The sequence below is a fragment of the Sturnus vulgaris genome, chromosome 3 (genome assembly GCF_052056855.1).
Source record: "Sturnus vulgaris isolate bStuVul1 chromosome 3, bStuVul1.hap1, whole genome shotgun sequence".
NCBI lineage: Eukaryota > Metazoa > Chordata > Aves > Passeriformes > Sturnidae > Sturnus > Sturnus vulgaris.
The window spans coordinates 60,773,897-60,796,604 of NC_142245.1; the positions used below are offsets into that span (position 1 = coordinate 60,773,897).

The 22,708-nt window shown below is 37.0% G+C and overlaps 1 protein-coding gene across 4 annotated transcripts in view; it reads right to left on the reverse strand.

The window, feature by feature from the left end:
- Nucleotides 1–534: 534 nt before the first annotated feature.
- The window catches only part of LOC106851905 (ectonucleotide pyrophosphatase/phosphodiesterase family member 1), a 52,139-nt gene continuing 29,965 nt past the window's right edge, over nucleotides 535–22,708 (reverse strand). For all 4 annotated transcript variants that reach the window (XM_088161781.1, XM_014874230.2, XM_088161782.1 and 1 more), the window contains 17 exons: nucleotides 21,559–21,668; nucleotides 20,338–20,403; nucleotides 19,962–20,034; nucleotides 18,178–18,286; nucleotides 16,899–17,030; nucleotides 15,249–15,280; nucleotides 13,873–14,000; nucleotides 12,792–12,861; nucleotides 10,815–10,902; nucleotides 9,832–10,007; nucleotides 9,283–9,334; nucleotides 6,714–6,868; nucleotides 5,299–5,434; nucleotides 4,430–4,510; nucleotides 3,825–3,957; nucleotides 3,031–3,187; nucleotides 535–2,208 (listed from right to left, as the gene is read on the reverse strand). In XM_088161781.1, the coding sequence (XP_088017907.1) occupies nucleotides 2,041–2,208; nucleotides 3,031–3,187; nucleotides 3,825–3,957; nucleotides 4,430–4,510; nucleotides 5,299–5,434; nucleotides 6,714–6,868; nucleotides 9,283–9,334; nucleotides 9,832–10,007; nucleotides 10,815–10,902; nucleotides 12,792–12,861; nucleotides 13,873–14,000; nucleotides 15,249–15,280; nucleotides 16,899–17,030; nucleotides 18,178–18,286; nucleotides 19,962–20,034; nucleotides 20,338–20,403; nucleotides 21,559–21,668 (1,866 nt within the window). In that variant the 3' untranslated portion in view covers nucleotides 535–2,040. The remainder of the gene's footprint in view (nucleotides 2,209–3,030; nucleotides 3,188–3,824; nucleotides 3,958–4,429; nucleotides 4,511–5,298; nucleotides 5,435–6,713; nucleotides 6,869–9,282; nucleotides 9,335–9,831; nucleotides 10,008–10,814; nucleotides 10,903–12,791; nucleotides 12,862–13,872; nucleotides 14,001–15,248; nucleotides 15,281–16,898; nucleotides 17,031–18,177; nucleotides 18,287–19,961; nucleotides 20,035–20,337; nucleotides 20,404–21,558; nucleotides 21,669–22,708) is intronic.

Here is a 22,708-nt window from a genome sequence, read left to right on the forward strand (position 1 = left end):
TTTACACTAACATTAAATGAGAATAACTTAATTGAGAATTAGGAGAATAATCTTCATTGTCAGTTGACTTGTCAATTTCTGGCAAAGACATCGCAAACCCCACTTAGCTCCTGTCCTGTCTTGGTGACCATAATAGCTTTCACGACTGCTCTCCATTCCAAATCAAAGGTCAAACCAGAAGTCACATGCTTGAAGATGGTCTGGTTCCATTTTTATCCAGTAGCTAGGCTGGCCCTCCCTCTTAATGGAAACTGGCATCACCTTAACATGTCAACATATCTATTTGTATTCAGGAGACAGTATCAGTTGTAAAAAAGACGAAAAAAACCAAAAAAACTTAATGCCTTGACCATCTTTCTCCCTAACTTTCTCTCCTAATAATAAATGAAACTAACCTTACAGTTGGAGAAATTATCTTTAATTCACGGAGCAAAGACTGAAGCAATCCCATCCCTCCCCACAAAAAGTGAAATTGTGATCTATAACTGCACAAGTTGGTAGCATTTGGTACAGAAATGGTCACAAACAGCATAGTACTTCTGATGGGTTTATTGGTCACAGGCAACATTACAAAGCAGTTACACTGAATAATGCTGTCACAGTCCTATTGTAATGTGAGGTTGCTACAACACAGTTAGATTTCACACAGTGAAACTACATGAGAAATAAAAAATCATGCTCATAACATAAGATCAAGAAAATACACTTGGTTAAAAGAAAAGATGGTCCCAGAACTTCAGCCCATTCAAACTGAAGTTAATGGAAAAGTTTCCTCTGACTTCAGCAGGCTCTGAATCCAGCCTTCAACATGCCCTGGCAAAGCTATAAGGTCAAATGCCTCTCTGCTCAGTTACAGGCTCTTCATTCTTCTGACATACTTGTGCGTGATGTATTTTCTCCTTTTTAAATGAGAAGACCATAAATGTCAAATTGGCTACGCCGAATTTTATACATAACAGAGCCAATTTTGGGTCATTAGCTTTAGAGAGTGGGAGAATTACAAAGGTGATAATATGTGTACTGGAAAAGGAGGGAGTTCCTATACTCCTGAGTGCCTATAGCAGCTGTTTGTGTAGCCTGAAAGTTTCCAAGAAAGGTCATTACATGATTCTTCAGAATTTGCATCTCTGACAGCACCTGCATTCAAAAATGTGATTTCAAAACCACAGCTGACAAAAACATGTACCAAACAGAGAAACACATCCTTACTTCAATAAAGCAAAATATTTCCATCAAATCTAAGTTTAGCTTGAAGTAAGATAATTACTTCTGGGAGCTCAGACACATTTCTGACATAACTTCTTCTCATTTACAGGTGACTTGATGCATCCTACACTCACCCATTCAGAGGATGCACATGTAGAACATACAACTCTGCATCTAATTCTCCATCGGTTTTGGAGCCTTCAGAGGGCAGCAACATGCCAAGGCTTCCCAGCCCACAAAACTCCTGCAGCCAGGCATCTCTTCCATGTGGGGAAAGGTTTAGTTACCAGTCCTACTGACCCCAGTATAGCTTCTTGCACCATGACACTGCATTGTTTTATGACACCCAAAGCTCAGAGTGCGATTCATACTTCAAGGAAAACTGGAGTGAGCAAAGTGCTGTTGTTTAGATTTCAATGGTCACCAAGAATGTAGTTCTTTCCCAGAACTGTATCTGCTAATTGTCTGCATTTTTAAAGTAGACTACTGATCATAAACCATGCTTTATAAAATTCTCCTTCTCCAGTGCATATCAAAGATAACATTTGTGTTCGTGTCTCAGACTATGATGACCAAATGATGTTAACATAATAATGGACATGGTTCTACCACATCCAAGTGGGAATGACAGGCGCTGCCATCCTGTGTCACAAGCATAGTCCATCAGGAGTCCCTGAGATACAAATATGGCACCCACTCTCCTCTCTACTGGCATTTTGGTCAAGAGTTCTCAATAAAAGTTCCAGCTTATTTTTTTTTTTAAAGTTTCATTAATTAAAAAAAGTCTATTTACAAATCAGTTGTGACATGAATAACAACATTCCATAGGAAAAATCAGACTGTCTCAAAAGTTGGTAAATACGTTTTTAACTGTAAAATGTCAGATATTGACTGTTTTCTGTCTTGATAGAAGCTGAGTCCAGTAAGTAATTCTATATCCCTGATCCGAGCCGTATGGAACTTCATTCTCTCTTCAACCCACGTGGACTCGGGCTCGCCATCCTATTGGGTCAGAGAAAAAAAAGGCGGGGTTGTAAAACCCTTTTCTTCTCCTGAGATGCATTTAATCTACTAAAAAAAGACATTTTGATGTTTTATAAAGACAAAAATCAGTAACTATGGGCAAGCATCTAACAAATGGAGCGTGCAGGTTTATACATAGTTAGAAGCTTGTCTGAATTAGTCCTTGCTGTTACTTCCTCAAGTATACAAAACCTGTAGCTGCACCAGTTGGAGATAATGGGGAATGACAAGTTAGGTCCAGAATCTATCTACCATCAGTATGATAAAAACATTTTTGAGACCTGTGTCTGACTCTAATTCCTTGCTGCAGGATTGGTCTACACACTTTCCACAGTTTTTTCTGGTGTATATGGAGTGTAGTTATGTGTGTTCTCACGACAATGCCATGGTACCTGAACTAGAAGTAACCAGTGCTCTTCAGGAAGATCTGTGTCTTCTCTTCCTGGGAATGCATTTGGCCTTAGCACTGACCTTTTGTTGTGGGTGACTCTTCTTAGAAGCTCTTCATCCTCCTCAGTTGTTGACTGAATAGTTGCATTACAGAAGTCTATGTATGTTCCCTGCGTACTCTGACTCCACTCTGCTAGCTCCAAGTTTTGCTCTTTGAACAGACCTATTTTCCCATTTGATCGTATTCACAGACTTTGGCATAATTCCGTTTGGAAAAATACTGCCTTCTCTCTCAGGATGAGCACATAGACTGGACCATTTTTACAGGCTTTTACCAGTTAATCACTGATATCCAACAAAACAAGCTCCAGTCTGACTTCAGATGTTATGGGGACCAAACCGACTACTTACTGCACAGCTTTCACTGTTGTCTTCTCTGTTAGGTACAATGAAAGACAAGGCATCTAGAGAGCCTTCACACTCCAGAGGAGTTGCAGAAGTATTTTTACAGCTAGTCAGCACAATGAAGAAGTGAGTTGGAACTGAAACTTCTGAATTACCAGAGTATCTGAAATACAAAAGATCTTTCTGTAAATCCACCAAATTGTACTTGCACAAAGATCAAACGACAACATTCAGCTATATTCAGTTTTATCATTTCACCTGTTTTGTCCAAAGAAAGCTTAGGTCTGGAAGGAAAATTCTGGATTACTATTTTTTAAAATCAAGTTTGGCTTGTAGGCTGATTTAAGTAACAAGTTTGACGAGGTAAAACAAATTGATTGCCATAAAAATGTGCAAAACTCCAGAGGAAATGAAGAGTTCAGCCCGAGTCCAGGAACCTCTCTGCCTGCTAGCTTGAACCAATTTTGCTAACTGGAGTAACCCACAACTTGCAGTAGAACATTGCCAGCTCAAGAAGTATCAGCCATGCCACCTTGTCCTCTCCTAGAGTCAATGGCAATGCCCTAAGTTTTCAGGCTGGCAGACATCATCCCACATGCAACAGCTGCTCTTATACTCCACCTTCAGGTTTAAGATGACACATTTTGAAGGTGCATTTTTCTCTTTGTGCTTGTTGCTTCTTTCTGAACTTACTTTTCTGCTTAGCACCTTTTGTGTGTCTTTCTGAAGGAGGATAACAATTACTAACAGACCAGTATTGGAAGAAAGCAGCAAAGGATTAGAATGTGAAAAGTTCTCACCTTTTCAACTTTTCTGGGGTATCATAGAGCCCATCAGAGTCATAATCAAACACAGGACCACTGACTACATTGACACCATTCCTGGCTGCAGCATATTCAGGTAGCAGGTTTTGATGGAAGTAGTCCCATAACACTGAAACACAGTAATGGAATCAGGATCAGGAATCTACAATCTTCACAACAGAAGCTGCTAATACAACACTGCAGGGTATTCGGTGGAGTATAGACAGACATGATAAGCTAAGAAAAGAACAAATCCTACAGGTGCTTGCTCTTGCTAAAGGTTGCATTCAACTAGGCAGTAGCATTCACTTCACCATGTCCTGACATATTTAACCTATATAATATTTTAAATTACAATTAAGAATTGAACAGTATTCCACTACAAAACAGGGCAGCTCTTATTTTTCCAGGAGAAGTACTACAGCTAAGTACTACAGCTATCCTTCTTTTTCATGAGGAATATGCTTCTTTTCTTCCAGCCAACCATCTCATGTTCCCTCTCTCTCAGTAAGCAGGGGTCATTTGCATGGTTCGGGAGCAAGCCCAATACCAGCAGTCTTCTATTCAACTATGGAAATAAAATAGGCCTACAAATAATATACCTTTAAATGCAGGATACATTGGCACAATGTTGCTGGTAAGCAAGGCATCATAGTGAGGTTTCCTTGCATCTGTCATAAAATCTGAAACAAAAAAGGGGCAATTAATTACATGGATTTGTTACTTTAAATTTGCATTTTCATTCTTTTAGTGATCAGTGTAATAACATTGAGATGGAGCTGACCTAACTTCATTTTCCAAAACCGATGTGGGTGTAAGTGCTGACTTCAGTACCTGCCAGACTCCATCTAAAATAAATAATCTTAGCAGCTGCAGCAATTACACTTGTCAGACATACAGTTGGCTAATTTAATGAGATTTAAAAATATTAAAACAGGCTTCTGAATTGTGGGGAAAGAAATAAAATTCATGAGTGTCAGGCCAACTTTCCCTGACTGTAGAATCTAGGCTTAAAGATAGGATTCTGTTGAAACTTTGTGAACTACATTTGATGTGGATGGTTAAATAATCTGCTATTTGGTATTCAGTGCAGTAGAGTCAATAAAAATACTTCCATATCAGGTCAGCAACAGTTCACAAGCAATTTATCCACATATACACAGTGAATTTGCAATTTACCAGCTTGCTGGACTTTGCTCAATGTCTACGTGTCCCTCACAGTTTCTTCTGTGAGATGCCACTTTAGAAACATGGTGTCAAAACTTCTGGGAAGTTCTAAGTGACCTTGGACAACTCACCAACTGCTGAAGCATCTAAAATGTTTTCCTTTTTCATATGCTGAACTATAACAATTCAGCAACTACTGCTTCGTATTCTGATTAGGTATCAAGAACACCTACAAAAGTCTACAGCTGTTACATTACAAATCACGTAAATCAGATATGATATACAATGAAGACAAAGTACTTACTTGGAGGTGCAAGAAATCCATAAGTTAGGTGAGGATGATTGCTGTAAAACGAACAGGTCTGGTTATGATTCTGTGAAATACGAACATCTTTGTGTAAACAGCTGGAGACATCCCCTGTAGAGGAAATCCATTTGTCCTATAGAACAAGAAGAAAGTATAATTGTGAAAGCTGACTTACAATAATTATCTCAGTATGAGGGACTGCAAACTCTAAATATTTAGCTGCAGCTGCCTTTAAAGTGTGAAGGGCTTAACTAAGATGCAAGAATTGTTCCTCTTATGTCAGTGGAAAACAAGCCCCCCATCCACTTCATATACCCTGGAAATAAAGTTAACAAAACTGCAGCATTTTAGTCAATTATAACACCTTCTAAAAGAGAATCTAGAGGTGCCCATTAAAGACAACCTGATTTACTGACAGACAGACAGACTCACATAACTGACAGATAGATGTGTGGGCCACTTGTTACAGTAACTGGTTGCTTCATGCCACTACCATCAAAATGCTTGGGATCAAGTAAATCTTACCAGAGTTTAGCTAAATTTAATTATAACAGTCATTATTTAAAACGTGATTCTCAGATAATCAAATTAAAAAGTATTCTCTACTATCCTAATTCCTTTTAAGCATGATCTGGCTTCTAAATTTTCTCTGAATGGGAAAGGCCAACTTGAATAAACTTTCATTCATCAGGTCACTGCTCTACACCGAACAGGTGTATCTTAAGCATAGGGTTCAGGACCACAAAGACCTGCTTTATTTTCACTGACCTCTTTTTTTCTCTAGTCAGGATTATATTCTGAGAGAAGGATCGTATCAGGTCATGAACAGCTCAAGATGGTCCTGAGATTACTTTTTCAAAAGGATCCTGCCACATTACAAACTGCCTTAAGACTATGAAACCCACATCGAGGCCAGTTTTTGAGGACAGCACTGACAGACTGCAGCAGCAGACCTATGCTACCAGTGCAGTCTCCTAGGTATTCTATACCAATGGCAATGGACTCCTCACTTCCTGGTGGATCTGCTCAGTCTGGAGGCAAAACTGTTTCTCTCTGAGAAATGGAAGAGTCAAAGTCAATCCTTACAAGCATAGCAAATCTCACACAAATTTCCACTTTATGTCTTATGTGGTTCAACTTAGTTCCCCTGGGAGATAATATGACAGACCCATTTCAGCTGGAAAAAGACCTCAAAGATAATTGAGTCCAGCCTTTGACTGATCACCACCTTGTCAACTAGACTATGGCACTTGGTGCCAAATCCAGTCCTTCCCTGAACACCTCCACAGATGGTGACTCCACCACCATGGTGACTCTCATATCATGAGCAGATATAAGAAGACTTCAGAAATAACTGACACTCCAGATTTTTACTTTTCATGGTTGCTTCTAACCTTTCTTCTTATACTTACATCTTTGCCAACAGTGTATGAGCTCCACAGAGACATCCTGTAGTCCCTGCTGTACCCACTCACGTAGCGATAATGGTAAAGGAGGCAGTAATTAAGTTTTTTCTGCAGAACCCTGGGCCGTCCATAGGGCAAATTAAGTTCCTCTGTCTTCTCAACTGCAACAGAAACAGTGCTCATTGCTTTTCAATTAATACTGGTTGTTAAGTACCCTCCTCTTTTATGCACCTAAGGTTGCCTTAATATACAATTCCCAAGCAAACAGAAGTCACAGAAATGGGACAAAAAATTTTCATTATTATATCAAAGGCATAATTTCTATGCTAAGGCAATAGATTAGTGATGAAGCCAGTATAAAGAAATAATTTAAACTTATACTGCACAAATTAAGCTTATATTTGAACCAAAACCTTTTGGCATTAAAAACAGGAGATAAATTTAAGCTGAAAACTTAAAGTCTTTTCCGATTCTGTGTTTCACTTTAAAAATGTGGGATCTGTTTTTATGCAACATTTAGATGGGAGAGAAACCAATTCTGGTGATCTGAAATTACTGTTTCAACAGAAGCCATATAGTTGTGTGTAAAAATGCATTTAAAAGACTTGGAAATACAGAGATCTAAATAAACAATACAGTGAAGTACTGAATTGGATTTTCAACCGTGCAAGGACTAACTACTTTGCCTTTGAAAATTCAAGTGTTTTCAATCATTACACGACTAAAATTATAAAGAAGATGTCAAAGTATCTTCCATTAAATAGGTCCCTACCATCCACAAATTATTATGCAATTTTAAGGCAAATGTATTACATGGGGAAAGAAATTGAGCAATGAATATACAGGGTGTTTTCTACAGTAATTCCACAGCACAAAAAAAATGCGAAGATTATGACAGTTACTTCTCCACCCATGAGGGAAAAACAATTCATTTTTTTTTTCATAAAAGTAAAAATGCAGTTATAATTTTTTGTCCTTACAGACTGCCAAGTTATGACAATCAATGAAAGAACATGCGAACTGAAGTAACTAATGAAATCTATATAGTCTTAAGGTGTTTTTAGACTGGTTACTAGAATTCTTTCATCTGTGAAATGCTTTTTATATCTAGTTAGTTCTGAACCAATAAAATCCATAATGAAATTACTGCTGTTAAAACAGTGCTATACCAGGTCTCACTGATAATTCAAGACAAAATCCTACTGCCTCAAAAATGTATGTTTAGAGCCTTAAGTTCCTATTTCTACAAAAGAGAGCTGACATATGTTATTGTGCCTGGCATTGTCAAGTCTCCTCAAAGCCAGGTTAAGCAAAGACCTCAGAGATCCTTAGTCTGTTTCAGTAAAACCCCTTGCATACTTTGGGGAAAACACATAATATAATTGTAACTGGATTTGATTTTGTTGCTCTCATGAGCATTACAATACTGAAAGACTTTCTTTAAAAGGGTTCTGAGACACATTTTAAAATAATGACCTGTCATTAGTGGAAAAGATTCAAGAAAGCTCTATCCACTCCTTGTTTCAGGACAAAATACACAAATCAGCAGAAGCCTTGAATTAGCTCTGGATAAGCAGCAAACACTGGACTCTGCCTGGCATTTATGTCCAGTTCTTAATAACAGTGAGCTATTAATATATATTCTTATTAATAATATTCTTAATAACAGTGGGGTGTTGCCAAATATAGTTTATTTGAATAAAACTCCCAAGGTTTCATGAGCGCACACACACACACACACACACACAAGGCAAGGTCTCTATCAGCCTATTTCTGACAGCCTAATCTTCTTGATGTCATTTATTCAGTCTAGACCTGGGACTAGGTTCCATTTTGACTTACAGTTTTCATCATTTACTTGCTGTTTTACCTGTTTCATGCTCAGAATAGTTTATTTTGTTTTATGACTCATAAGCATATCTACAGCCTTTCAAACTGCAGCTTAAACATGGCATGCATATGTCCAATGAATTAAAATAAAGCATAACTAAAAGAAGTAACAGCTCAAGACCACATAACAAATATGTAAAACACTTCTTATGCCTTATTAAAAGTATGCTGCCATTATGGATATCATTATTTGCATTGATTTGTTATCAGGTACTTCCCCATACAACGCTTGCTTCCCATTCCGGAATGCTCATCACTTCAGTACCAGAAAAGTCAAAAGTAACAGATAACACATATGCCATAAAGACACACGTATAAGGATATACATTTACCTGAGAACAAATGGTTCAGGAGGACTGTATTCAAAAACATGAGAATCATAGAATGGTATGGGCTGTAAGAGACCAAAAAGATCATCTAGTTTCAACCACCCTGTCAAGAGCAGGAACATCTTCCACTAGACCAGGTTGTTCAAAGCCCCATCCAACGTGGCCTTTAACACTTCCAGGGGTGAGGCATCCACAAATTATCCAGGCAGGGCTATAGTTCCAGAAAGTATTTCAAAGAATTTTCACATCATTTACTTGAGAGTTGCTCAGAAGTTTAAAAACCTAAAATGTTTGATGACTAATATTTTTTGTTGTTGTTAGCTTTTAAATTTTATATTATTATCTGAAATTCTTACCTTCTGTTTCAGTAAGATTTAAACGCTGATGAAAATCCCTTATTGGCAAGCCCTATAATTATAAAGGAAAAGCAGTGAGATTCTACAAAGCACATTATGAGCTGGTACCACACTTAAATGTAGCTTCTGTCTTGCAAGTTATACATACACAGAACTCACTGACAAGTACTGGAGAGGAACTACAGGGAATTTGCAGAAACAGATTGATTTTGCCACAAGCAAATCTACAGGCTTGAAAATCACAGCCAAAACGCAATATTCACAGAACAGAAATTTCAACATAATTAAGTGAAGCAAGCAAGAACCGAATGCTTTCCCCATCAATCTTCTGTGGGGTTTTTCCAGGCTCTTCAGAGATTAATGTGACTTAACATAAGCAATCTGCAAAAAATTAATGCACAAATACAGGCTAGCACTCACTAACCCCAAGCAAGAGTTGATTTTGAAACCAATAGTAAGGGACTGTAAAACTATCTGGAGAATGCAAAGTTTCACTCTGAATACAACACAGACTTCTGCCTCCACAACTTTAACCATTTCAGTGCTTACCCCTGTCTTGCAGGAGCAGCCAGGGCTCACTGAAAAGGCTCTTTCTCCCACCACAGAGCATTCAGAAGGATGACTTGTTTCTTTGGGATGGTGGGGGGTGTAAACAGGGTGCTTTAATAGATGGTTTAGGCGTCCATGAGTTCCATTGTTTGGGGCTGGTTTCAAACCAAGCAAATCTATGAAAGAATTCAAGTGATATTAACAGGAGGAGAAAGATTGTAGTACACAGCTGATTATACTGTGCTTACAGGTATGGATGAGTCAAAGCTTCATTGCTTGCTACTCCTGACACCCAAAAAGAAAAACAATGTAATCTCTTTAAAAGGGACCACACATGTTCTTAGCTAGGGTTCAGTGTGGTGCTAGTCTTGTAAGGTTGAGTAAGTCACTTGAATACGGCCACCAGTCTCAAGCACTTTTCTGGATCAAATTCTTTGGTAATACTTTTCTTCTCACAGAAGCAGTATAGGTTCTTACAAGAGAGGAAAGTAGGCAGGAAATAATGGAAAACAGGTGAGGACCTTAAGGGGAATAAATGAACAGAAAGTGGTAGATCTAGTGACAGACTTTTGGAGAAACCATGAAATACAGAATGAAGAAGGGACACAGGAATAAGGAGTCACAGTAGCTTTGTGTTTGAAAGAGGAGGGGAAAAGAGGCTTCTGTTCATGATGGTAGATTGTGAAGTAGCCATTTTTAGTAGTGGTGAGTCAAAGCGCCAGCTCTGGAAAAACCAGAGAAATACACAGTATGACCAGTGTAAAAGAGATATACGAGGTAGCCTGGCCAGCAAATCTAAAATTTGTTAGTCATTTAGAGATGGCCCTTCCTTAGAAAAACAAACAGCTGATTTGTGAAAATCAGCAGCAATTCTTAAGGATGAGTTTCTGAAGACACTTAACCATCTGTTATTAGAAGATTTACAATGCCCAAAAGATATTATATTTTACTAAACAAAATTGACCCCCATTTATTGTACTTACCACACATTAAATTATATACTTCAATGTTTTCAAATGGATCAACTTGAGTACCAAACTTGAATCCTGGTCCAAAACCAATAAAGATAGCCTAGGATTTACAGAGAAAAGTATAGTGGAATTCTGTTTAAGACAAGTTGAAATGAAAATTATCTTCATACTCAGATGGCATTTTCTTCCAAGAACTTTACTTTACCAACACAAAAGGTATAAAGTCAAAAGCAGGTGTTTTGCTTTTTAAAAAAGTAGATATAAAAGAATAATTTTTAAAAGGTGTAGAAGAGTATTAGGAAACCCAATTCTGTCTCGTTGTCTTTACCCACTTATGACATCCCTTGCTCTTCTCTGCTTTTGAAGAAATTAAAAAGCATTTTCTTAAATGCTTTAGAAGTTTTAATGGAAATGTTGATCCAAAGTAACCATCACATATCACATCCTGTAAACAATTTGGAAGCTTTTAACTTGGGGCTATAATAACATCTGTTGGTAGCAATGCTTTAAGTGGTTTAAGCAATGGTAGGATCGTAGGTTTCCATGCCTGGTATGCAGCTGTTCCTTCTTCTTGCACCACTTCCTGAGCTGTACTGGACCTGATCCAGGAATTCTGCCAGCTCAAAAACCTTTCCTTTTTTTTTTCCTGCTGGCTCATTTCCCCAACCTACTTGACACTGCAGCCACACAAATCTTAAACCAGCATACTGCAGGGTTTGCTGCTTGAACAGAGGCAAGGGCAACAAATGCTTAAGCTCAACTGCTGCCAAAAACATTGTTTTAAAACTTATCCTCAGTTACTCAGCTTATTTTTAATGAAGAGAAACAGATTGCACACATCTGTGGGATCAAGATACTGAATGAGTGTTGGATGTTTTACACTGTATAGCACAGCCCTGGATGAGATCTCCAAGCTCTTTGCAAACAATTAAATTGTCTCAGATTTCATAGCTGGGTGGCAAAAACAGGCTAAAACTCAACTCTCAACTAGTGTTTTTGAGATTAAAGCATAACACAGGGCATTATTTCGCAACTGTTGATCCTAGAATCTGCAGGCTAATAATGTACTCAACCAGCCTAATTTGAACCAGATGAGGCAGGGACATGCTACCTCCTTTCTGTTGTTCAGAAATTACAGAGTATGAAATGCTGTTATGCTGCTAAAATGTTAGCCACAAAAAGGATAAATTATATCTCTTTTAATACTTGTTAGGGGTGACAATCCCAAGTGTGGCAAAAAAGTTTGAATAGAGTCTATCTACTGAAAAAATTTACACAAACTGCAGCAGAGAGAGATGGAATATGTTTGGCATCACATGGCATGCTGACTGCAGCCCATTACTAGAAACACTATCAACAGGTTTTCCATTGTCAAATCAGGGAAGAAGTATAAGCCTGGAAGGCTAAATTGATTCAAGATTAAGACTTTTTTAAAAAACAGTTTGATGCCAACACTATATAATTCTATAACACATGGGAAAAAAGGCTTTTAAGGAAGCAAATTACTGAAAATTAGTTTCATGAGAAAACCTACAAAGTCCACATAGCACACAGATTTCTCTTTATACATGTGTTTACACATATTCACTGTAATAGATCCAAGTACCTCACAATGGTTTGTGGATTTTAATCCTGAAAATAGCTTTTTGAAATCAAGAATACTGGCTTTCATTTTATTGATAGCAGAAACTAAGGCAGAGGATAGGTTAAGTGACTTCCTCAAATTAGGCGAAACTGAAGACCTGATTTAATGTTTCCCTGTGATGTCTTCCCATTTCTCATTAAAGAGAACTTCAAGACTCTCCTTATTTGTGTGGGTTATCCAGTACATCACAATCTCAGTCCTATGAATGTTTGATTTAACTGCAGATGGAATAATACCAGAGATCTTAAAAATACCAAAAAAACCCAAAACTCAACAGCCAGCAAATACAGCATCTTGAAATAGAAGGAGCTAAAAATAAGAGCTAACATAAGCTTAAATCTCACCTGCATATTGGGGAAGCGATTGTCTGAGCCATGGAATCCACCTTTGCAGCTTTTAATCTCAAGTGGTTTTCTATTAAAAATACACAGTTTATATAACTCACAGTTTTCAAATCATATTGGCATAAAGTACTTCAGTGATGACATATTTACTTCTCTGTTTAAAGATACTTGGAGGATTGTCCATAGGGAATGAGAAGTTTTAGTGCTTGGGAAGAGAATGCCTTTAAAATCAGAATGGTAATTTTCTCTACAAATGTTATCCCTTTGGAATGCTCATGTGTCCATCAGAGTCATTTAAAGTCAAAGCACATGATATATAAAAAAAAAATTCATTTCAGGATAACAGATTTTCAGTTCACTTTCACTTGGGTAACAGCTTTACAGTACTTTATGTAAGCATATTCTCAATATTTTTAATAAAAACACTAATCTAATTTAGACCATTCAGACAGGAATCTTACAGTCTAATAAAAACAAACATCCAACCCGTGCTAGGTCCATACACACAATGTAAACACACAGTTCTATTAACCCAAACCTGATTTGCACACGTCTACAGTGTTACACAACAGGACTTACTGAAGAGATGCACTGAAAAACTCTTCCATCATGAAAGCCCTGAAGTACCACAGAGGTGCTCAAAATTAACACCATTACAACAGATACCACTATTATGGGACTTGAAAATTCTTTCATCAAAACACATAATAAACTACCATGGACTCAGGAAATTCAGTGACTGACAAGACTGATTTAACCTAGAAATTATTTACATGCTCTGCTTTCATGGATCACATTGGAAATTCCTACAGCATGGAAAGATGTGCTCAAGTTTATGAGAGTGAGGACCTTAGTTTCTAACCTGCCACTATCTCCGTACACAGCAGGGAGAATATCAATAGCTGCCAGTTTAGAATTAAGCCTCCCCAGGCCAGCAAAACCAGCAGAAAAAAACATGCATTGCTCCTTTGCAATGTCCCTTTGCTATGAAAGACAAGAATAGCACACTCTAACAGCTATCACTGAACTCTAAGCACCTGGAAGAGAAAAGAATAAATTATTTGTTGTAACTGTAACTTACCGAGCAAGCTGCCATTGGGAGTCTAAATAAAAGTGCAGTGGTTCGATCCGGTCATTATAGGAATAATGGAAACGCTTGGGTAGCAGTTGTTTCATATAAGCTTTGAAAGGCTGGTTTGGTTTTAAGCACTGAAATGTTTAAATTTAAACATAAGGAAATTTTGGTGAAATGTGTATTTTATGTCATGCACAGTTCTTACAATGCACATCAATTGCAAATGGTCTGCAATAACTTCCACTAAGAACAATGTAACTCCACCAGGTTTGGAGTCATAAGATCTGAGACATACGAATGAATACTTAAATCACAAATACTCATTGGTTTTGGATTCAATAGCTATTAAAAGATAAACTTAATATTGCATTATGGACAAAACTTGCCTTTTTTTTTCTTACAGCCTATGATTGTATAGAACTAAATGGTACTGCAGATAATTAATAAAGAATTACATTAAGACATGAACATCATGATACTTTCACAAGTGATAAGAGACTGTCCAGTGCAAAAAGTCTACAGCTCTGTATTAGAGAAGGTAATAGACATTTAGGGTTTTTAGACTGATCACTCAGAGACAAATAAACTTTTTTATGAACCAAGATCCATTAATGATTTTAGAAAGGAAAAAAAAATACCCACAAAACAAAATAGCTACTGTAATATTGGAATTTTTGAATACTGAAGTCATCCATACAAATAGCATTGTTCTCACTAACAGCAGTGTTTGCACAAACTAGAGGCAAACAGATTATGGTGCAGGGATAAGAATAGAAGCCAAGGATAGAGCAAAAAAGCAAAATCATTAAACTGCAACTGACCCTCCTCCCAAAAAAAAAAAAAAAAGTCAGTACACTCTCTCAAAGCTGTTTATCAAAAAGGTGTTAGCAAGAAAATCTTATGTATGTCCAGGCAATAGAGCTGAGTTTTACACTGACATGGCCCTCATCTAATATGGTCCAGATACACAAGTTCTCCAGTTGGAAAAGCAACACAATACAGTGAAATGAACACAAAGTCTTAGTTAATGCACAACCTGATAGCTGTGTGTCACCTTATTCAATTTTCACCTTCCCCTGTGTGGAACTACTTTTGATGTTGCTGTTAACCAAAGGTCACATACAGAATCAACTAGCTTGGAAAAGACCTCTGTGTTCATCATGTACAACTACGACTGAACATCACCTTGTCAACTAGAAAAAAAATCTTCCAGATGTCCAACCTAAACCTCCCCTGGTGCAGTATAAGATCATGTCCCCTCATCCTGTCACTGAACCAAAGTACAGACAGCATGTAAGTTGCCCAGCAAACAGCTAATGCTATGAAATACCTATAATTGCCAGCAGAAATTAAGCTAGAGCAATAGATAAGACAACACTTACTGTGAGGTTTCTGGCAATGCCTTCATAGTTAACTGGAAGAATCATATGTAAGTATTAGTCACCTACGTTAAAAAAGATCAGATGTAAAATGAAAGCATTCCCATCACGTAATACAAATCATAAGTTTCAATAAATTTCTGGGCATAAGGAATTATTTTTCCAGATTGAACACCATATAGAACAAGATAATCCCTAAACAGTCAAGCTATTGCTTTTATAAAATTTTAGTTCAGCCTCTCTTCCCCTTGATTACTTACAGACAGCTTTAAATTTAAACTGTATTAGTTAACATCTAGTTAATTTTATTAGTTAGAAGTTAACCATACTTACATGTTAAACATATTAGCCACAGTTAGGAAAATAATCCAAGCAGTAAGTTTTCAGAAAAGAAGCAACTAAATGCTGTGTTAATCAAGGTGAATTTTACTTTGCTAATATGCTTATAAAGAAAGACAGAAATGCATCTACTAGAACAGCATTTTGTCTACCAAATATCCTTAGAAAGAAAGCCAAGCACCAGCTGGCTAAGTTTCAGATGCTTAGGCTCAAGCCAAAAGGGACCATTACATCATGTGGTTTGACATTTTGTGTAACACAGGCCCACTACGTTTCAGTTACTCTGTCCTGACTCTCATATCCACTACTTGACTCAAGTACCTAAAGGATTACCCTGGCAAGAGAACCACTTATAATTCCTGCACAGACACGTGCAGTGCTACAAAGACAGCCATGCTACTTCATTGTAACAGTGCACACATCCAAAGGAGGAGATGCACTACTCCTTCCTGAACTTCTCCAGAGAGAGCCTGAAACTGCATTTGACTCCCATGTTCTCCAAGTAAACATTTAAAACAGTTTAGAATAGCATCAAGCAGTGAAGTAAACAGGACTTAAAGTCACTGGGGTTGAGGTCTACAAGTTTTAAAGGGCACAGAGAACAATAATCTCAACAGAAAAAAAGCCCAACCTACCAAAAAAATACTATGAAACGTGAAGAAAGCTCCTGCACTCAACATTAAAAAGTACCAAAAATTGCAGGGATTACATGTTTTCCTAAAATAAGACCGCTTAACAAATCAGAGTTAAAAATTTGTAAGTATTCATTGATTTTTTACTCAATTTTATTATTTACTCTATTTATAGTTTACTCAGGGCAATTACTGTCAGGGCATTAGGCCAATTTTTTTTAACCAGGAAAAATAATACTCAAAATAATAAATTAGTGATAGTAACAATTTAACATTTCTCTAAGACAGAAATATTGCAAATTTATACAAAACTTAATAAATTAGGAAATGAGGTGAGACATAAAGGGAGGATTTTTGGGTTGTCTTGTGTCTTTGATCTTATTCAAAGTAATGCCATTCACAAGGCAGGAGACATTTGCAGTTGGTAACTCTGAGGCAGCCCATAAAATGTTTCTGTGTATTTGAAAGTGGGATTCAAATATACTTTCAGACTTGGAAAGTCAAATGGTCTTTAAAAACACAAATGCACACTCTACTCAGTATTTCCTCTTCGTCATTGTCCAGGTTGTCTCTAGTTGGAATTCACTCAAGTTTACTAATGGAATATGTGGATCCTAGGTTTGTATTTGTAAAGTACAAAAACATATAACCAAATAACAAAATTAGTTTAGCAACTACATACAAGAGAAATACTCATCTGGAACATTATTAGGTCTTAGGCGAGCTGCAGGACCAGGTACAACTATGAAATCTTCAACATCATCAAGATAGCTGTTCAGATATGCTGTTTTTCTGCAGGTCCCTACTTCCATCCCTGAAAAAGGAAATACATTTTCTTTTAAAATGGAAATATCAGTGTAGAGTCACCTTGCTAAGGAGACATGTAACTTTAGTTGTAGAAGTCAGAAATCTAATTTCTCTGGTCTTTTTATCAGCAATCCCAAGGCATCTGGCCCAAGAAGACCACAATACTTATGTCTAGAAGATAAAAAACCAAGCACAGATAAACATTATCATCCATTTCCTCCGCTGAGAAAGACTCTCCAATCTAATAAATAGACAAACTTTCTTCTCTAAAGGGAAGAGAACTCTTACGAGCCTAAGAACAGTAGTAATCATCAGACCAAATATTAATTTAGCCCAGTATCCTACCTAATAATGTTCAATACACATCTAAAGAAATACCCAATAAGCACAGAATTATTGACTGGTCTTTCTCCTAGTGCTCTTTATCAGTTTTCAGAAGCCAAAGGGACTTTGAGTTGCTTATTGCATTTGATATCTTACTTTAAATAATGCTTGGCAGGTTTACCCTCCATTAATGTTATAATTTTTTTAAGCCTGTAAAGATATTTGGCTTGCATCATTCCCTGTGGCAATGAGTTTTGCAGGTCAATTTTGTGCTGCATGAAAGTGTGCTTATATTTCAGTTGTCAAGAAAAGAAGTAGAAAACAATAGTTAAATACATATAGAAATAATTCCAGATACACAGAAAAGCTAGAAAAATAAATCAAAGTTTCATATTCACACCCTTCTGATGACATATAAGGGAACTAATAATGGAAAGAAAGATATGGCTTGTATTTTCAGTTCCTCAGCAGTTTGTAAACTGTTGCTGTGCAGAGTAGTTAAAAGGCAGAAGAAAATGAAATACATTTTTTTACAGTTCACATTTTTTATTCTATTTCTTTTATAATCTGGTAATGGTCACAAAAGGAATTAGAAATAAAATATGAAAATTACTTAATTCTTCTCTATGTTCTCAATTTCTTTACCCCTTCATAAAATAGTCTGACTCTCTCACTGATTATTTTTCACATCATCTTGATAATAGAAAACATATTTTATAGTTATTACTTCCTTTGTTAACCTTGCCAGAAACATACAAGTATAAATTCAGAATATTACTTTATAAAGACAGTTCTTCAAAGTTCTGATATATTTCATAAAATCAATTTACCGTGATCTGATATAAAAATAATGTTCAGGCATTTATGCAAGTTCATTTGCTTTAGACCATCCATCAGCATCCCTACTATTTGGTCCACTCTCTGTAATGCCATAATGACCTGCAGGACAGAAATAGGAATGTAAAGTAAGTGTTAAAATACTGTTAAATATATCTAAATAAAAATGAAAGCCTGTTGACTGCATATCACCTGCACTGATCAGAGTTGCCTCCATCTACAGAAGACTGGCCATATCTACACTATACAGCCCTTAGCCCAATTTTTTTTTCTGCATACTGCACTATGACACAGCTAGGCATTCTTATGTGTTATTTCAGTTGCAGATACTTAAAAAGAAGGGAAAAAAACCCCAAACAAAAGCATCAAACAAAAAACCACCTCACAGATTATAACCAGTGAGGGTGGTTTTAAAGTAGGAAATTGAGGATGCTTGTTGTATTGTGCTTGGGCACAAGCAAGCACAGGGAATGACAAAGGATGAAGATACTGATGTGCTGGATAGAAGACAGGAAGCCAAGTCTGCAATACCCTTCCTCAAAATGCCTGTTGGGATTTGGAGTAGATTGTCCTTGAAATTGTCCTCTGAGACTAATATCCAGCCAAACTACTTTAAAGAAACTGAAAAAGCCAAATAATGAACTACCAGTCTAGCACTCCTTGTGATCAGGGGTCTGGTGCCCAAGTTCACTTGCAGAGGTACAGCACTAGAGTTACTTTTGAATACTTGCTAGGTTAAAAAAAAAAAAGTCTTTTCCAATGAAGTAATTCTGTCACCTCACTGAACTACTAGCACAAGCTGTCTTGCTTTGTATCAACAAAGAAGAGATGCTCCTGCAGAGACTATGACAACAAATCCTCAGGGTCTTTCTCTCCAGAGCGTTCCTGACATACAGAACTTTAGATACCCCTATTAAACAAAGAAAAAGATAGCCAATTTAATCATGCTCCCCATACTGCAGTTCCAATTAAGTCTGCTTCTTCCTTACACGAACAGTAGCTACTTATAGTTTAAGAGGAATTGGCAAGAGCTTTTTTACTCTTGTCACCACTGAAGCTAAATACCTACTTATGATGCCTAAACTCCCTGACTGTTCAAGATGGGAGAATTTTACAAAGGTCCTGAATTTCCAAGAACTTTTTCCTTTGCATTTTTCACTTTGTGTTTTTTTTTTTAATGTAAAGCTATACTTTTTAAGATAGTAGGAGTCCCAAAGATTTCTTACTTATATAACAAATCACAGACTGTGATGGGGCCAGTGTTCCTTTTATCTGTCTCTTTCTAAGAAGGCATAAATTATAACTGCAGGGCCATAAAGCCAAAATCCACCAAACCTTAGCACAGAGACTGGGGGGAAATGAATGACAATTGTTAACAGGAATACTTTATGACCATAACTTGGACATTGTTATGCAAACATCTGTTCTTGCTAAACTGAAATTATACTAATTTTTTGTCCTCATTCCCCTCCCCTGCCAAAAATCAACATGAACCATTAGTAGGAGCAGATAAAAGAACGTATAAGACATATCCAAATATGCATTGGTAATTTAAAAGTTATTGAAATTAAGAAAATAAAAACTAGGCTTACTAAAAAGGCTATTATATGCTTTATATCAGTGTTAATCATGGATAGACTGTCTGTTCACAAGTTTTTATCCTAAAAAGCATACTTCACGTGATCTCAGTTAACCTAACATGAATTATGAAGCTATAGAGTCAGAGCAAAGTTTCGAATTTGAAAAAAAAAAATTAAGAAACTACAAAACTACTTACTCCACTGCTTACTGGTCCAAACTTATGGCCCGAGGAATCTGGTTCTTCTAAATACAGAGTGTAAAAGTGTGGTCTATATCAAACAGTACCAAAAATGTAATATTTTACATACATGTTGAGACAGTTTGAAGAGATTACATTTCAACAATGGAGATCAAATATGGGAAACACTGTCATTCAGAGGAAAAATACATTAAATGGAGAGATAAAACTTAATTTAAGAAGTTTTCAGTCACAGAAACAGGTTTGCACTATTTAATATTTTAACATTGTTAGAATAAAGCATAAGATATTGTTAAAAACAGAAAATGTGTTTACAAAGTAATTCATGTAATGCCACTCAAACAGGAACTCACACTCATAAATGTATACCTACCTTTCATCTTCAGGTAGCTGCAGCCAGCGAAGGACAGTCACCACTCTTTCTTCAAATGGGATTGAGCTGCATCAAAATAATATAATATCAATCAACCATGTATTTCCAAGAGTTAAATCTTTTAGCCATGCATTACCAAAAAAAAATCACTTTACTTTAGCAGGAAAAAAAAAAACATTGCAGGCTTTTTAGTAAGACACAAATTTGTCTATGCTAATTGCCTGTGACTCTACAGGAGTTTATGGCCTGATCTAAATCTCCCTTGAATATCATTCCCAATATGATTAGAATAATACTCCCAGTAGTTCTTATGCTTACTATACAAAGCAAATAATTGGCCTCAAGGTGCAGAGTCACATGCAGGCTTTTATTCCTATATTATGTTTTGAAAAAATCCTGGTTTAGGAGTTGGGTTGGTTATTTTAAATTTAAATAGGTTGAATAAAAGTTCTCATACTATGTTACAAAGTAGATCTCTGCATCACTTTCTGAAGCAGACCAACAACATGAGGCACCCACAAAGTACGTATTCAACATTTAACAAAAGTTCAAGTAACAGTGCATCATCAGTTGCTGGGGAAGAAAATATAGGTAGCAAATCAAGAATCAAAAATTCCATCCTGTATGAAGGCTGTAAGAAGAGAAAACGATCCTAAGATAGAAATGAGAAGCCTGATTTCCTGGGCAAGATTTGAGATTATTAAATAAATGATGATAAGCATTTTCATTAAGCAGAAAATGTTTAATTGCAGTGAAGAGCAATCACTGACTAAAATATGAGTGCATTTTCAAAATCTGCAATGAAAATAATTTTAAAGCAGAACAGCTTATCATGGTCAACAGTAAAACTTCAGTTTTCATGGATAATATTACATCAAAGCCTGATCCATTTGCTACATGAGAAGTTTGGATTGAAATATTCTACATCAGCCACAAAAGGTTTATAAATTGAAAGAGTAAAGCACTAAAGCTTCAAAGCTGTTTATGCTTAAAGCTCGTTTTTACACATCTTACCATTAAAACATTTCCTGAGAAATGAAAAGATAATTAAACAACAAAGGCTCTGCATTATACTGAGATAGTTAATGGGATCCTAGCCTTTTTTCTCCATTGTACAAAATTATTTAGAAAAGTAGGGGGAAAAATTACACTTTTTCTGGCATCTGCCCCCCTGCAATCGTTACAGTCAAATATTCCCCCAAGCCACAGGCGTTTACATACCTATTGTACATTTTATACAGGTTTGGAAAGGTTCCATTCACTGCCACATCAGACCCAGGCCAGAAGTACGTCCCTGCTTTCAGCCCTTGGTACATGGCCGTGAGCCAAATCTGCCGGAGAACGGAGAGCATCGGCCATCGTTAGCGCCCACTGCAGAACCAGCGAGAGGCTGCCAGAGCCACGGCCACCCCACCAGCTCTGCACCCACCAGCAAGACCAGAAACTAACAGTTTCATGGAGCTGTCCAGTCAATCTAGCCTGTCATCACTATCTGCAGCCCAGATACGCCTTGTAGCCTCATTCTTGTGGCAAACACTCACATCCCTGCTGCTGCAATGCCACGGAGAGAGGACAGAGGTAGGAACCATGAGTAGAAATGCAATGGCTGAACACCAGGAAGGGGAAATCCCTCAAAAACAGTGACACAAGAAGTGGTAGGAATATTCCAAGAACCTATGTCCCACACACTCCTGACATATGGAAACAGCATTTTGGTCAGTTCTTTTGATTTTACTGCTGCTCTCACGGTTTACAGATTTATGCTTTCTGCATGTTTCCTGCCTAACTCATACATCACTCTATTCTCAGTGGCCTGCAAGTTCTACACCTGTATGTTCTTTCCTCAAAAAAAAAAAACCAACCAAACAAAACCAAATAAACATTTAAAAAATTCCACAAAAATAAACAGGAAAAAAAAAAGCCCATTCTTCCCCATACTAAATAGTTACATCTGGTCCCTTGCTATTCTTCAGGCTAGCGCTCACTCAAACTTCTCCATGCCAGTTTATTTTCATGGCAATCTCATCAGTTTTGCCATAGGCACATAATTGAGCTGAGACAATTTCTTTTGAAACCACGCCTTTAGACTTACAAGTAATTTAAGCAGAGCATGAACCTTTATTAGTGCTTCTTATTACTCAAACTTACTGGTCGTTGAGTTTCTCATAGAAGTTAACTGCAAGCCCACTCATGTTAAAAACAGACCGAAATCTGGTATCTATATCAGCTATTTTAAGCCAGCATCCTCCCTAGGGAAAATTCCATTTAAGTTCAACAAAGCCTGTTACATTTTGTTTCATCTGTTATTTTGCAGCTCTAGCACGGCAATTCCTAGGGCTGCTGAGTAACGCTTCTTGGCTGAGTTAGAATT